The 13,842-nt window shown below is 42.5% G+C and overlaps 1 protein-coding gene across 10 annotated transcripts in view; it reads left to right on the forward strand.

Moving 5' to 3' along the window:
* frmd4a (FERM domain containing 4A) overlaps positions 1-13,842 on the forward strand; it is a 521,753-nt gene that overhangs the window by 497,538 nt on the left and 10,373 nt on the right. For 9 of the 10 annotated variants that reach the window (XM_068005053.1, XM_068005054.1, XM_068005051.1 and 6 more), the window contains 3 exons: positions 2,553-2,790; positions 5,262-5,438; positions 7,769-8,628. In XM_068005053.1, coding sequence (XP_067861154.1) covers positions 2,553-2,790; positions 5,262-5,438; positions 7,769-8,628 — 1,275 coding nt within the window. The remainder of the gene's footprint in view (positions 1-2,552; positions 2,791-5,261; positions 5,439-7,768; positions 8,629-13,842) is intronic. The other variant, XM_068005048.1, reaches the window with a different exon arrangement.

The following is a 13,842-nucleotide window of genomic DNA, read 5'->3' on the forward strand; positions in this document are numbered from 1 at the left end:
CTCGAGCCTGTTGCGCCATTCATTGAGATCATGGCTGATCTGTGACCTAACTCCACATCCTGCCTTAGACCCATATCCCTTAATACCTTTGGTTAGCAAAAATCTATCAATCTCAGATTTAAAATTAAACAGTTGAGCTAGCATCAACTGCCACTTGAGGAAGAGAGTTCCAAACTTTTACCACCCTTTGCGCGTAGAAGTGTTTCCTAACTTCACTCCAGAAAGTCCTGGCTCTAATTTTTAGGCTATGTCCCCTGGTCCCAGACTCCCCAACCAGCGGAAATAGTTTCTCTCTATCTATCCTATCAATTCCCCTTAATATCATGAAAACTTTGATCAATCACCCCTTAATTTTCTAAATTCCAGGGAAAACAGCCCTAGTTTGTGTAAACTACGTCACCATGCTTAAGAATCTCTAAACCAAACTGAAAACTCCATACAAGTAGGGTTTCTGTTTTCCAAATATGGCAGTCACACTTTTCCCCCTGTAGGAACACATCCCACTTAAAAGTCCAGGGAGCTGAGGCAGAGGCTGTGAAGAGCCAAGGCTTAGGGTCTCCCAAGTATGTTCAGGGATACTACTGGAGGTTAACCAGATAAAACCGTGTACTTTACCAGCACAGAGGATTGGGACGTGTCCGGCTGCTTGTCCAACTAGGATTACCCTACTTATTAGGACATTGGCTTACAGGTTTATTTAGAACTGAGTGGAAAGTATCCCAGGCCCCTACACTTCTACACTTCAGGAGTTCTACACTTCAAGGTCCTATCAATGGGCCAAGCTAGCTGGTTAATCATTAACAGTGCCCTGAAGGACTCATCTCTATTTCCTCATTCATAGAATCATAGGATTGTGCCGTGTAGAAAACCATTCGGCCCATTACTTGTCTGGCTCTTTGTAAAAGCTATCCACTTAGTCCCAACCCCATGACCTTTCCCCATACACCTTTTATTTTTTTCTTTTCAAATATTTATCCACTTCCCTTTTAAAAAATATTATGCATTCTGCTTCCACCTCTGTTTCTGGTTGGGAATTTCATGTCCTACCTGGCCTCCGTAAATAAATTCTCCTAACCATTCCCTTTGTTCTTTTGGTAACGATCTTAAATTTATACTCATCTTATCAATATCTCTTTGCAGCTTTCTTTGGTCTTATAAACAATTAGCTATACCTCCTATTTTGGTGTCAACTGCAAATTTTGACACCGCTCACTTTAGATCAATACCCAAATCATTGATATACACAGTGAACAGAACTGAACCCTGTGGGATACCACTTCCCACTTTCAACCAGCAAAGAAAACGGCCCTTAACTCCTACTCTCTGTTTTTTCACTTCTAACCAATTTTTAATCCAGTTTGCTATCTCACCGGTAATTCCATACCTTTAATCTTTTCTAGTAATCTTTCATGTGGTGCCTTATCAAAAGTTTTTCTGAAGTCCATGTACAATACATCTACTGCATCTATCATGTCTGTTACCTCCTCAAAGAATTTGATGAGGTTTGTCGAGCAAGTAGAAATCCATCCTGTCTACTCCAAGTATTTTTCTTTATCTAGATATCTTGGTAATTTCATCCTTAATTAAAGAGACTCTATAAAAAATTTCCCTACCACAGATGTTAAACTAATTGGCCTGTAATTACCCAGATGAGCTCTGTCTCTCCTTTTAAAAAAATGCATAGACAATTTCCATTATAAGTGAGGAAATAGGCATTTATGATGGAAAAAGTATCTGGAAGTGTACACAGACATCAGATTTTTAATATATTAATAGATTGCACTTTTAAATGATTGCCCTTTCAAAGCATCTTCTCATCTACACTGAATATTGAGGCTGGCTCACCTGGTAACCATTTTGTTTTGTTATTGTTGAGAAATCTAGATGAAGGCTTCACACCAGACAATTCCAAGGTTGAAAAGTATAGGAAAGAAGATGAGGTAAATCAAGAAGTGATTTGGGTGATGCCCAGCTTAGGTTTTATAAGATTATAGATTGTAAGAGGAGGGTGAGACTGGGGTAGGAGTTCTACAGCTTTGAGATCTTGGGAAAGAATGAGTTAGAGAAGGAGACACTGTGATGAGTCTTTGATTTTAACGCAATGAGGATGCAGGGAGTAGGAAAAGCATGTCGAAGGGCAGAGAATATAATGTAAAATAACAGTCTTCGGAGAAGTTACTCGTTTTTAGAAGGTTTGAAGTAAGTAGTTTTGCTTTCACCTTTCTTATTCAGGTGATTCCTGCCTGACCTTAGCAGCTTGGAGACATTCCTACTTTTTTTAAAAAGAAAAAGTGTACAAAATAGGGCAGAAATTGCACGGTTGCACTGCCAGTTGAACCTCACTAGTGGTGAGTGCAGGTCAAAGAATCGGTGTTACAGTGTTCAACTCTTTCTCTAACGTGCCCTCATGTTTAACAAAACTCTGTGTCTGGGGCAGAGGCTCACAATTTTAACCCTTATATTTAAACAAGAAAACATTTGCCTACTGGGATCAATCGGGCTTTGCTCTGGATTCTAAAGAATTAAAAGAAGTCCTTTTCTTTGTTTTACAGAAGACCCTCGTGTTACTAGTGTTTCATCACCAATGCAGTCTCCGCATAAAGGCCTCCCTCCCCGCCCACCCTCACATCAGAGACCTCCACCCCCGCAGTCTCTGGATGGATTACGGCAGCTGCATTACCATCGTAGCGATTACGACAAGTCACCTATTAAACCAAAAATGTGGAAAGAGTCGTCTTTAGATGAACCATATGAAAAGGTCAAGAAACGTGCCTCTCACAGCCACTCAAGGTCAGTCACAGTAGCACTAAAGAGGCTGAACACTGCTCTACATCATTATGGGCAGAATTAAATTCTGCTTGAAATGACACTAAAGTCAGTTAATGGTATAATTATGTTATTTTTTTTTAATGCCATTGCATAGAATCTCCCATTCTAGCACCAACATAATAGAATGTTCCATGAAATGGAATGTACATATTCTAGCATGAAAATAATGGACTGCGTCTATTCCAGTGCTATTGAATACAGTGCACCTATTCTTGTGGTATCGGATGCAGTCCTCTTATTCTAGTTCCATCATATCCCTCGGCACTATTTGAGGAAGAGCAGGGAGTTCACCTGGTGTCCTGGCCAACATTCCCCCCTCAACAAACACCACCAAAATCTGGCCATTCTTCCCATTGCTGTACGTTCACCTACATAACAACAGTGACTACACTTCAAAGTAACTCTTTGGGTCATTTCCGCTTTTGCATTTTGGGCTGGTGGTAGAAGTATCCTTGTCCCCAGGGTGAGGGGGGAATGCTCTTTAAACCTTAATACCATGCTTTTCTACTTATTGAACGTGTTGCTTTAAATTACTGGAGTTGGGGTGGGGGTGGGGGTGGTGCCATGTGCAGCTATTCCTCTCTAGTGCAGTGAACAGAACATGCAGTAGCACGTCAGCATGATGGAAGCACAGGTAAACTGTCACCTACACAAAATCAATGAGAATACAGCCACGTTGTACTGAGGTATAATGTCTAAGCCCTGGTAGTGAATATCCCTATCATTGGGTTCCCAATGCTAATAGGGATTGGGTTCATTATAGCTTTCAAGGGAAAACATTTGCAGCTACATATTGTCTTTGTCACTGATGCCGAACAGTCAATGTGGAGCGATGCATCAGACCTTGCAGTGCAGTCATGCTTACTGAAGAGTTCAACATGTGTTTTAGAGAGACTGTTGACTTTAAATTTTTCTTTTCATCTATCATTTTTCTTTATGAAAGTTATAAAAGCTTCAAATTTCACATTTTAAAACATGGCAGCCTGACATACTAGATAGTCAATTTCAAATAAGCATAAAAGAGCAGAGGAGTTCTCCCCATGTCCTAGCCAACATTTATCCCTCAACCAACATCACTTTAAAAATAAGACATTATCTGGTCATTTATCTCATTGCTGTTCATGGGACCTTGCTGTGTGAAAATTGGCTGCCGTGTTTCCTTACATTACAACAGTGACTACACTTTAAAAGTACTTGATTGGCTATGAAGCGCTTTGGAACATCCTGGGGTTGTGAAAGGTGCTATATAAATGCAAGGTTTTTTTCTTCAGAATAAAATTTTGATCCAAGTTTAAATGCCCCCCAAATCATCATCTTTTCAGTGCTCAATAAACGAACTTCCATATGGGCAAAAAGTACAGCATTTGTTTTAATTCAGGGTGAACTTGCTTTTAGGGTATTTTACCTTCTCAGACCTTTCAGTGCTACACACCATCTCCACCTGATGGAGCCAGGCAATCGATCTGATCTCAACCTCTGCAATGCTGTTATAATGCATTGAAATAGGATCCATGTCCGAACAGCAATTGGCTGACCAGAACCTGTGTTGCCAACACTTGCATTTCACCCGGAAAGTTTTTTTTTATGCTTATAATTCATCTGAGAAATTTAAACATAGCTCAGTGGAGTGGTAAGTAATATTTTTTTTTCTCCTCAGTAAATTTTTGTTTCCCTACCCAGTGTCCAGGCACAAATGTTGCAAGATAATTGCCCTTCCTGCCATACGGTACACAGTAGTATAGTGGATATGGTACTGAATTAGCAATCTACAGGTCATGACATTAAGGGTCACCATGGCAAGTTATGAAATTGAATTGAGTAAATCTGGTAAGTTTTGGGCTAGCACCTGAAAAATGACCCTAACAACTTGTCAGATTGTCGTTAAAAATCCAACTTGATCATTAATGTTTTTCAAGTAAGGGAACTTGCCACCCTGTCAATGACTCTGGTTCACTCTTAATGCCACCTGTCGTGGCCTAACAAGCCACTTGTATGTGAACAGTTGCCATTTTCTCAGGGCACCTAGGCATGGGCAATAAATGTGGCTTGCCAGCTTTGCCCACATTCCAAGAACAGTTAAACAGAAAGAAGAGCTTAGAAACCACAATACTGGCAATAATGGATGATGCAAACTGCAGAGTGAAAACTCCACAATTGAAAAGCTCCATAACGATAAGCAGAAATAAACTTTACATACTACAAATTCTTTAGTGTCTAGGGAGCCCATTCAAAAATGTACGACACTCTAGGGATTCAGCTGTTGCAAAAAGCAGTTGAGCTTTGCTCTCACAGTTTGTGTTTCATTCTAGTAACACTCCCAGCCACCATATGCTAGAGTATGTTGTAACACCACGTGTTTGCAAATGAGAATCTCGAATAATTTATTGAGCTAAAACCCTTCAGTGATGTTCAGTGTTTGTGTTATTATTTAGCCTGGGGAGTGGACACACGCGGTTTCCCAGTGTAGGGAGCTGTGCAGAGGCAGGAGCTGGTGGGTCCCTGCAGAGCAGTCCCGTAAGAAGTGCCCCTCACTGGAACTGCTCACAGTCCAGCATGCCATCCACACCAGATCTACGGATACGAAGTCCTCCATATGTCCATTCCACGCGGTAAGTGACCTGAAAAATAAGCTACGATTTTCTCTTGGAGATAAAAAGAAGAAACGCAAATACTGGAAATCTGAAACATAAACAGGAAACTGTGGAAGTGCATAAAAGTCCATCAGATCTGAAAGCAAAGGGCGGATTAACTCTTTGGGTTAATCTAGTCTGATGGGTGAGCTAAAATAATCTTTCTCTTTCAGCTGCTGACTGATCTGTGCATTTCCTACATTCACAGTAGCTACAACAAATATACATTATTATGCTCTTATGAAGAAAGTTGAAATTGTATCCAAATTCTAGTACCCTTTTTTTCAGGATACCTATACTTTGCATTGTTCATAATTCTGTAGGATTTAGGTGTCAGTTTTTGTAGAATGTGCTGGCTTTAACTGTTCAAAACTGTATTATTTATAATGGGTTTGTGAGGATGTCAACATCAAAGGCATGTATTATCAAGAAGAAACCGAAGGGTAATTCATTAATCCTAAGCTCCCAGTGGGAAACTGTATTCGAAGGATGTGTGAGTTGGAGCTAGGACTATAACACTGTGACGTCGATTGTCTGACCTGCACTCTGTTCTGGCACAGCTCCCAGTTTGCAGCACAGGATTAGTGAATTTGCCTTCAAGTCACTCGGTACCTTGGATTGGCAGAGTGCTGGGGCAGAATATCACTGTGTCAACTGAGCACCTTAAAGGCTTGTGCTCACAATTCCTCAAGCTAAACTAGACATGATAGAACCCAGAACGTAGAACAGTTTGATTTGTACCGTGACTTAGATCGACTACATGTAATTTCTACAACCCTACTCTCTACAACAACAGTTCCAGTGACATAGATCATACCTGACTGGGAGGTTGTGCATTCTTTTGAGATCCTCCTTTTCCTCATCCACCTGCACCCCCCCCCCCAGCTTTTTCTCCCACTCTTTCCTGACAGTACCAATTCATGCTAGGACACAATTCCAAGATTGCCAATAACTCACCAATGCAGCTGATCTTCATTTAACAATGGGGAGTATTATTGCTGATCTCAACACGACTCAGAAACATGCACTTACCAGCAGTGCCACATAAGGCAATACATTTTTCCACTAAAACAGAAGGGAAATACTGTGGATGCTGGAAATCTGTAATAAAAACAGAAAATGCTGGGAAACACTCAGCAGTTCTGGTAGCATCTGTAGAGAGAGAAACAGAGTTAACGTTTCAGGTCAATCACCTTTTATCAGAACGCAGTTTCGTCAGTTCTGATATTTTTATTTCACATATTCCCACTAAACCATATGTTATTCTCATATGAGATTGGGAACTCAACAACACAACCTCAGCTCTGTGGTTCTCTGTATCAGTGCTTCAATGCACAGTGCCATTGTGCCATCCTGAACCTTTAATTTTTAAACCCGCAGAATTAATTTCCAGTTAACTCCAATTGTCTCTTCTGGTGTTATTTTCAATGAACTGGAAGGGGGTGTCTTGCAAGTAATATGGAACAAATGGTCCCAATGCAGAGGCATTTGGATTGATTAGGAAGTTGGGCTGACAACTAGCAGGTGTTATTTAATGTGATAAATACAATGTGAGGAGATTAAGAAAAAGGAATAAGTAGTGGAACTACTAGATATAGTCGACAAATTACTACATAGGAGTGAGATTTGGGGTTACTTGTGGATAACTCACTGACTCCATTAGCGTAATGTGCAGCAGTAGTAAAGAATCAAAACAAGAGCTTATGATATTTAATCAAAAAAAGCGCAAGTTCTAGTAAGAACTTCTAAACAGAACCGTCCTGGCCCCACCTGGGGAACTGTGTACAATTCTGCTCAGTGTACTACCTCCTGATACTGGAGCAGGTACATTGAAGAGCAATGAAATTGATACTTTGGATTTGGCACCCAAGAAAATGCTACAGAAACTGAGAATGCTTTTACTGGAGAAACAAAGGCTCTTCAGAAAGTTTATTGCGGCATTCAAGATTCTAAGGGGTACAGGTGAATTGAACTCTAACAATCACAAGCTATACAAGGCGTCATGAACTCAAGCTTATAAGAGGGAAGGTGAACAGACATTTTAGATTTAACTACTTTACACAGAGATTGGTGAATATATGGACAATACTGCCTGAGAAGTTAGTGGATATGAGAATGTCAGCAAATTCAAGAGGGAACTGGATAGTATTTGATAGAAATTGTTCAAGGGGTATGAGTGATCCACTAGTGTATAATATTTTTTAAACTGTGGAACCTTTTAACATGGCCTGCAGTGGTCTCTTTGGTTCTGTACATTCCTACGTTCCTAAGGGGCACAGCCTGTAACAATTTGTTTTTCACTTTTCCAGGTCAGTAGATATCAGCCCTACTCGACTACACAGTTTAGCACAGCACTTTAGACACAGGAGCTCCAGCTTGGAATCCCAGGGCAAGCTGGTTGTGTCAGAGAATGAAACAGGGAGTCCAGACTTCTATACACCAAGGACTCGTAGCAGTAATGGCTCTGACCCCTTAGACGACTGCTCCTCTTGCACCAGCCATTCCAGCTCGGAACACTACTACCCTGCTCACATGCATGCCAACTACTCTACGCTGGCTGAGGACTCACCATCCAAGGCCAGGGAACGACAGAGGCACCGATCTGCCGGGAACCTCGGTTCCTCCAATTCAGGGAGCATGCCCAATCTGGCTGCCAAAAACGGCACTGGAAACAGTGGGGTTTACCTTCACAGCCAGAGCCAGCCTTCCTCTCAGTATAGAATTAAGGAATATCCTTTGTATATCGAGGGAAGTCCGACACCGGTGGTAGTGCGTAGTTTGGAAAATGACCAAGAAGGACACTACAGTGTGAAGGCACAGTTTAAAACATCGAACTCCTATACTGCAGGTGGGATCTATAAGGATACTTGGCATGGCGACGATATTGATTCAGTAAAGCTGACGCCGTCACGCTCTCAAATTGTTAGGACTCCTTCCCTTGTTAAAGATAACGCTGAAAGGAGCACAAACAGAACTGCGGTGTCTGATGAACTAAGGTGTTGGTATGAAAGGTCTTCAGCCACACTGAAGGAACACAATAGGCTCTCTCATACAAGCTCTGACTCATCAGACAGGAGTTCCCCATACAGCACAGCTCAGAGCGCCTTCGTGGCTCACAGCAGGATAACCCGTATGCCTCAGCCGTCCAAAGCAACATCAGCTGTTTCAGGTAAAACATTTGATCTATGCTGTTCTTTTACTTTTATCATTAGAGATATTGGGGGGAATTTTAGCCCCCCAGGAGGCGGGTTGGGAGGTGGGCGACTAACCTGCTCTCCAGAGGCGGGTCTGTCATTTAAATATTTTAATGAGGCTGCATGCCTCAAATTTAACCACAGTTTTACTTTTAACGCCTGTGGGCCGGGTTTCCTAGGGCTCGGGAAACTCGGCAGCTGGAGGGAGGGAAGAACGGCCGGATCCAGCAGGTAAGTGCCTTTCCAGCACTGCTTGTGGGCCAGGAGGAGTAGGGGTGCTTTCCCCTGCACCCCCAAGCAAACCTGCTTCCCTCCCTGCGATCTGCTGACCCGCGATTGCACCCCCGTGATCCGATGCTCCCCCCCTCCTTTTGAACTAATTTGACATTTTAAGTCTGTTTATTTAGCCTTGTGTATAGCAATCATTTCACTTGTAAACCAGGAATTCTATCCATAAATCACAACAAATTCCACCTAGAAACCACCAAGATTTCTATCCATAAACGACTGGGAAATCCACTTATGGACCACCAGGAATTCTACCCATAGGCTACCAGGATTTCCACCTATAAACCACCAGGAATTTCAACTATATACCACTAGGAATTCCACTTATGGACCACCAGGAATTCTACCCATGTACTACCAGGATTTCCATCTATAAACCACCAGGAATTTCAGCTGTAAACCACCAAGCACCATGATCTTTGCTGGACCTTGTCACGTGTGAGATACAAACCTGGCATCAATGCAGCTCTTTCTGCTTCCCTTTTATATATAAGAGGAAAGATTGAAAGTCAATTTCAAATACTAGAGATGTTGATACCACACAAGAACCTTCCCTAATTCTAAAATTTAAGTAAACAGGAAGGTCACGTCACTTATATTGTAAACAGCCATGTAAATAAGAATTATACTCACCAAGATGGGTCTTTTTTCAAATACTTTATTCAGAATTGTTCTTGTGCATTATTACATATCTGCAATCCCATTCTATAAATTCCATTCACATTGTTCAATATGAATTCTGTCCCCATTATGATCCCTAAATCCTATTGTCATATTCTAACTAATCCCCTCCCAATTGTTCTGCCTTTATCCCATTGTTATTCTTTAATCCTATCCCTAAAATTGCTTGCTCCAGAAAGCCTTTTCACAAATGATGCTGTTTGCCTGAATCTACACACTCACTTGTACTTTTTCAGTCGTTAAGCTTTATCGTTTTGTGTACAAAAAATGCCAGTAATAATTCTTATTAAAACATTGGATATTCTTGAAAATGCCACAGCCAATTTGATAAATGCATGTCTGATCCAAGCAGAATTCTAATTGAAGTAAAGAGTTCCAATAACTCCTCCAGCCGTAATGAAAATACAAAATCCTTTGAAATTTAATGCTCCCTGACCCCTTCAGGGAAGAAAATCAGGTCAACAGATGGGTTCTGGGTGACAGTTCCTACCTCCTGCTTCCATGGTTAGTGGCCCCACTAAGAGTCGCCCAAACAGCAGTAGAGAAGCTCTATATCAAGGCACGTTCCTCTACTAGATTGGTCATTGGGAGGGTCATCGAGGTCTTAAAGGCACGTTTTTGCTGCTTAGACAAGTTGGAAGGGGCTCTGTAGTATGCTCCAGATCGTGTGTCACAAATAGTTGTAGCCTGCTGTTCCCTTCACAACTTTGCTATTCAAAAGGGCTGATCTTTGATATTGCTGACACAGAGGCCCTGGCTTTGTTGGAGCCAGAACTAAATGGAGGAGAGCATCATGATAACCTGCACTCAGAAGACACCTCAGTAACTGCTGCAAGGGACATTTTTTTTTTATTCGTTCATGGGATGTGGGCGTCGCTGGCGAGGCCGGCATTTATTTCCCATCCCTAATTGCCCTTGAGAAGGTGGTGGTGAGCCGCCTTCTTGAACCGCTGCATTTGAGCACATCTCATCACTGAAGTCTTCTCTTCTGTGTAATAGTCTTTCTTTGACATCAGAGCATTACCTCCTTCTTCCCTACTTTCAAATAAAAGGACATTCCCTCAGTCTACTACTCATCCTACAATGTGACAACACATCAGCCCTCTGCCCCTACATAAGCGTGCTAATAATCATCACCTGAGTAAGTCAGCATCAAATAAGTGTGCCCTTTCCAGTATGACTCTAACCTCCATAAATAACAAAGCATGATGTCAGTGCACATTTTATTACAATGATGTCCAAAGCAAACTTTTTCCTAACACTGTGTTTCCCATGGGTGGCTGCATGTGCCTTTCTATCACCCATTCTAGTGCTTCTTCTAGGTGCAACCTGAGAGCCAGTGTCATGAGAGACTGCTCATGTTCTACAGAAATGTCAGGGGATTGAGATGGCCCTCCTCTCTTGGCAGCTTGCGACTGGCAGGGAGCCACTGCTGGCTGCTTCTCTGGAGCTTGTTAGTGAGCAGTCTGGTGTCATCTCCTGTGTGCCACTTGTGTGATGCTCTGAGAGGGAAGTGCTGCTGTCCTGAGTATCAGGCAGGTGGACTCCAACTGTTGCCATTCCATTGGGCTTGGATCTGTGTCACCACTGATCAGCTGGATGGATGGTCTAATGGTAGCTATCAGGTCCTGAAAGCCCTATGAACAGCAGGGTGCATCGTGGCCACCATAGTCTGGAAGCCAGTATGCTATTGCCACCAGAGCTGCAGTCTGTGCTTCTGTGGAGGTGGAATCACCGACTAGTTCTGTCCTCTTCTTAGCTGGGGGTCTGCCACAGATTCCAGTGAAGTTGCCACGTGCTCCATTGGTGCCTACAGTTAAGAAAATGCTTCCCTGATGTTTCTGCAAATGAGAACTTTAGACTCGAGATTCATACCTCTCAATTGCCCCATATTCTTGGAGACTGACCTCAGAGACCGCACGTAGGTATAATGTTCTTCAAATATCCTTATTTTCTACAATTGTAAAGGGGTACAGGAACAGAGAGACCTGGGGGTATATGTGCACAAATCGTTGAAGGTGGCAGGGCAGGTTGAGAAAGTGGTTAAAAAAGCATACGGGATCCTGGGCTTTATAAATGGAGGCATAGAGTACAAAAGCAAGGAAGTTATGATGAACCTTTATAAAACACTGGTTCAGCCACAACTGGAGTATTGTGTCCAATTCTGGGCACCGCACTTTAGCAAGGCTGTGAAGTCCTTAGAGAGGATGCAGAAAATATTTACTAAAATGGTTCCAAGGATGAAGAATTTAAATCATGTGGATAGACTGGACAAGCTGGGGTTGTTCTGCTTAGAGCAGAGAAGGAGATTTGATAGAGGTGATCAAAACCATGAGGGGTCCAAACAGAGTAGATCGAGAGAAATCGTTCCCATTGACGGAAGGTTCAAGAACCAGAGGACACAGATTTAAGGTGATTGGCAAAAGAACCAAAGCCGACATGAGGAAAAGCTTTTTTACGCAGCGAGTGGTTATGATCTGGAATGCACTGCCTGAGGGGGTGGTGGAGGCAGATTCAGTCTTGGCTTTCAAAAGGGAATTGGATAAGTATTTGAAGGGAAAAAATTTGCAGGGCTACTGGGAAAGGGTGGGGGAGAGGGACTAGTTGGATTGGACTTGCAGAGAGCTGGCACAGGCTTAATGGGCTGAATGACCTCCTGTGCTGTAACCATTCCATGATTCTATGATTTTCTGGCGAGTACCCATAAGTTCTGGGCCCAATAACTCTGAAGCCATAGGCAGCCTTCTCCTCAGCCTCTGCTGGGAAGGTGGCATATTCTCACCTACTTCCCATTCCTCCAACTCCCTCGTGCTCTGTGAATTATTCAATGCCACATCCTCATCAAGGCTATCTAATTGGTCCTGGTGCCTGGGAGAGAAGAAACATGTGACACAATGGGTGAGGTGGAGGGGGTTGGGGCAGAGGAAAATGCACAGGAGGTCCGTGCAGGAACTAATGGGTTACAGTCCACTTGCATCTCCCTCTTTATCATTATCCTTCTTCTTTTCCTCCTCCTCCTCTTCATCATCATTATCATAGTTGACAAGGAGGTGGTTGTGTCTGCACTGTCCTTTCCCCTCCTCATCATCATATTCCTCCTCCAGTGCCCCCGTTGCTGTGGTGGATCTGCCAGGAAGGAGGGTAGAAGCTAAGAATAGGTAAGAATTACCATCTTAGCTTCTACCCCTTCTCCTTAATCCTAATATCTGTGTCAGGCTTCACAGGGTTGCCAGCGGAGAGTGCTGATGAGGAAATTCACCTCCATTATATACTAATCGCTCCTGCGAAGCGCCGTGGGACGTTTTACTACGTTAAAGGAGCAATATAAATGCAAGTTGTTATTGTAATTACTCCATTTCAAAATTATATATTATTAGTAGATCTCCAATGGCATTGCTCACAGTGAGTCAGAGGATACACTGACTTATAACAATAGGGTTATCAACAAAATGTGATGGGGGAAAATGTGACAGGGAAAGTGTTACAGGAAGTAAGCATAACACTTACAGGAAGTGGGCGCTACAGGCAAGACTTTTAATGTATCATATAGATTAAAGCCCTATGATGCAGTATATTTGAGCTCCAGTGCATTCATCCCCATGATGAGTTCTAGCTTTCAGCTACGATGTCAGGGGTTGCATAGGCCCATAGGACTGGGGGAGGAGTCACTGTAGTCACTCTCTCATGCATCCTAATAGTCAGTCACAAAGTGGCAGTGAGTGAGGTCTGGGAGCTGGTTGTCTGTTCACCCTCTCAGCGGAGAATGGCAGTGAAACACAGACGAGGGGAAAGAGGAGATAATATAAAAACAACCTGCATTTACACAGCATCCCTTTCAAGGAAGAACGTCTCAGTGTTTCACAAGGAGGAGCAGGAGGCATTTTAAGAGACTTTTGAAGAAGAGGAAATAGATAACAAAAAAAAGCTACAGCCTAACCCTGAACTGCTCAGAAAACTGACATTTCTCCATGTCCAATGCAATAAAAGCAGAAGACCGATTGTGTCAATGTTCAGCATGAAACAGCAATGAAAGCACAGTTTGAAAACTGTAACTGCTCCAGATTTCATTTTTAAGAAAATCTGGAACAAAAAGTACCATTTGGCCCCTTAAACTCATTTCCTCCGCAGCCATATCCTGTAGCCTCTCATAGACTCTATTCAACTTATTTAATTTCCCGAGGGAAGTGATTTACAATAGACAAAACTTCCCAAGAAGATAA

Source organism: Heptranchias perlo, chromosome 24 (assembly GCF_035084215.1).
Source record: "Heptranchias perlo isolate sHepPer1 chromosome 24, sHepPer1.hap1, whole genome shotgun sequence".
Classification (NCBI taxonomy): Eukaryota; Metazoa; Chordata; class Chondrichthyes; order Hexanchiformes; family Hexanchidae; genus Heptranchias; species Heptranchias perlo.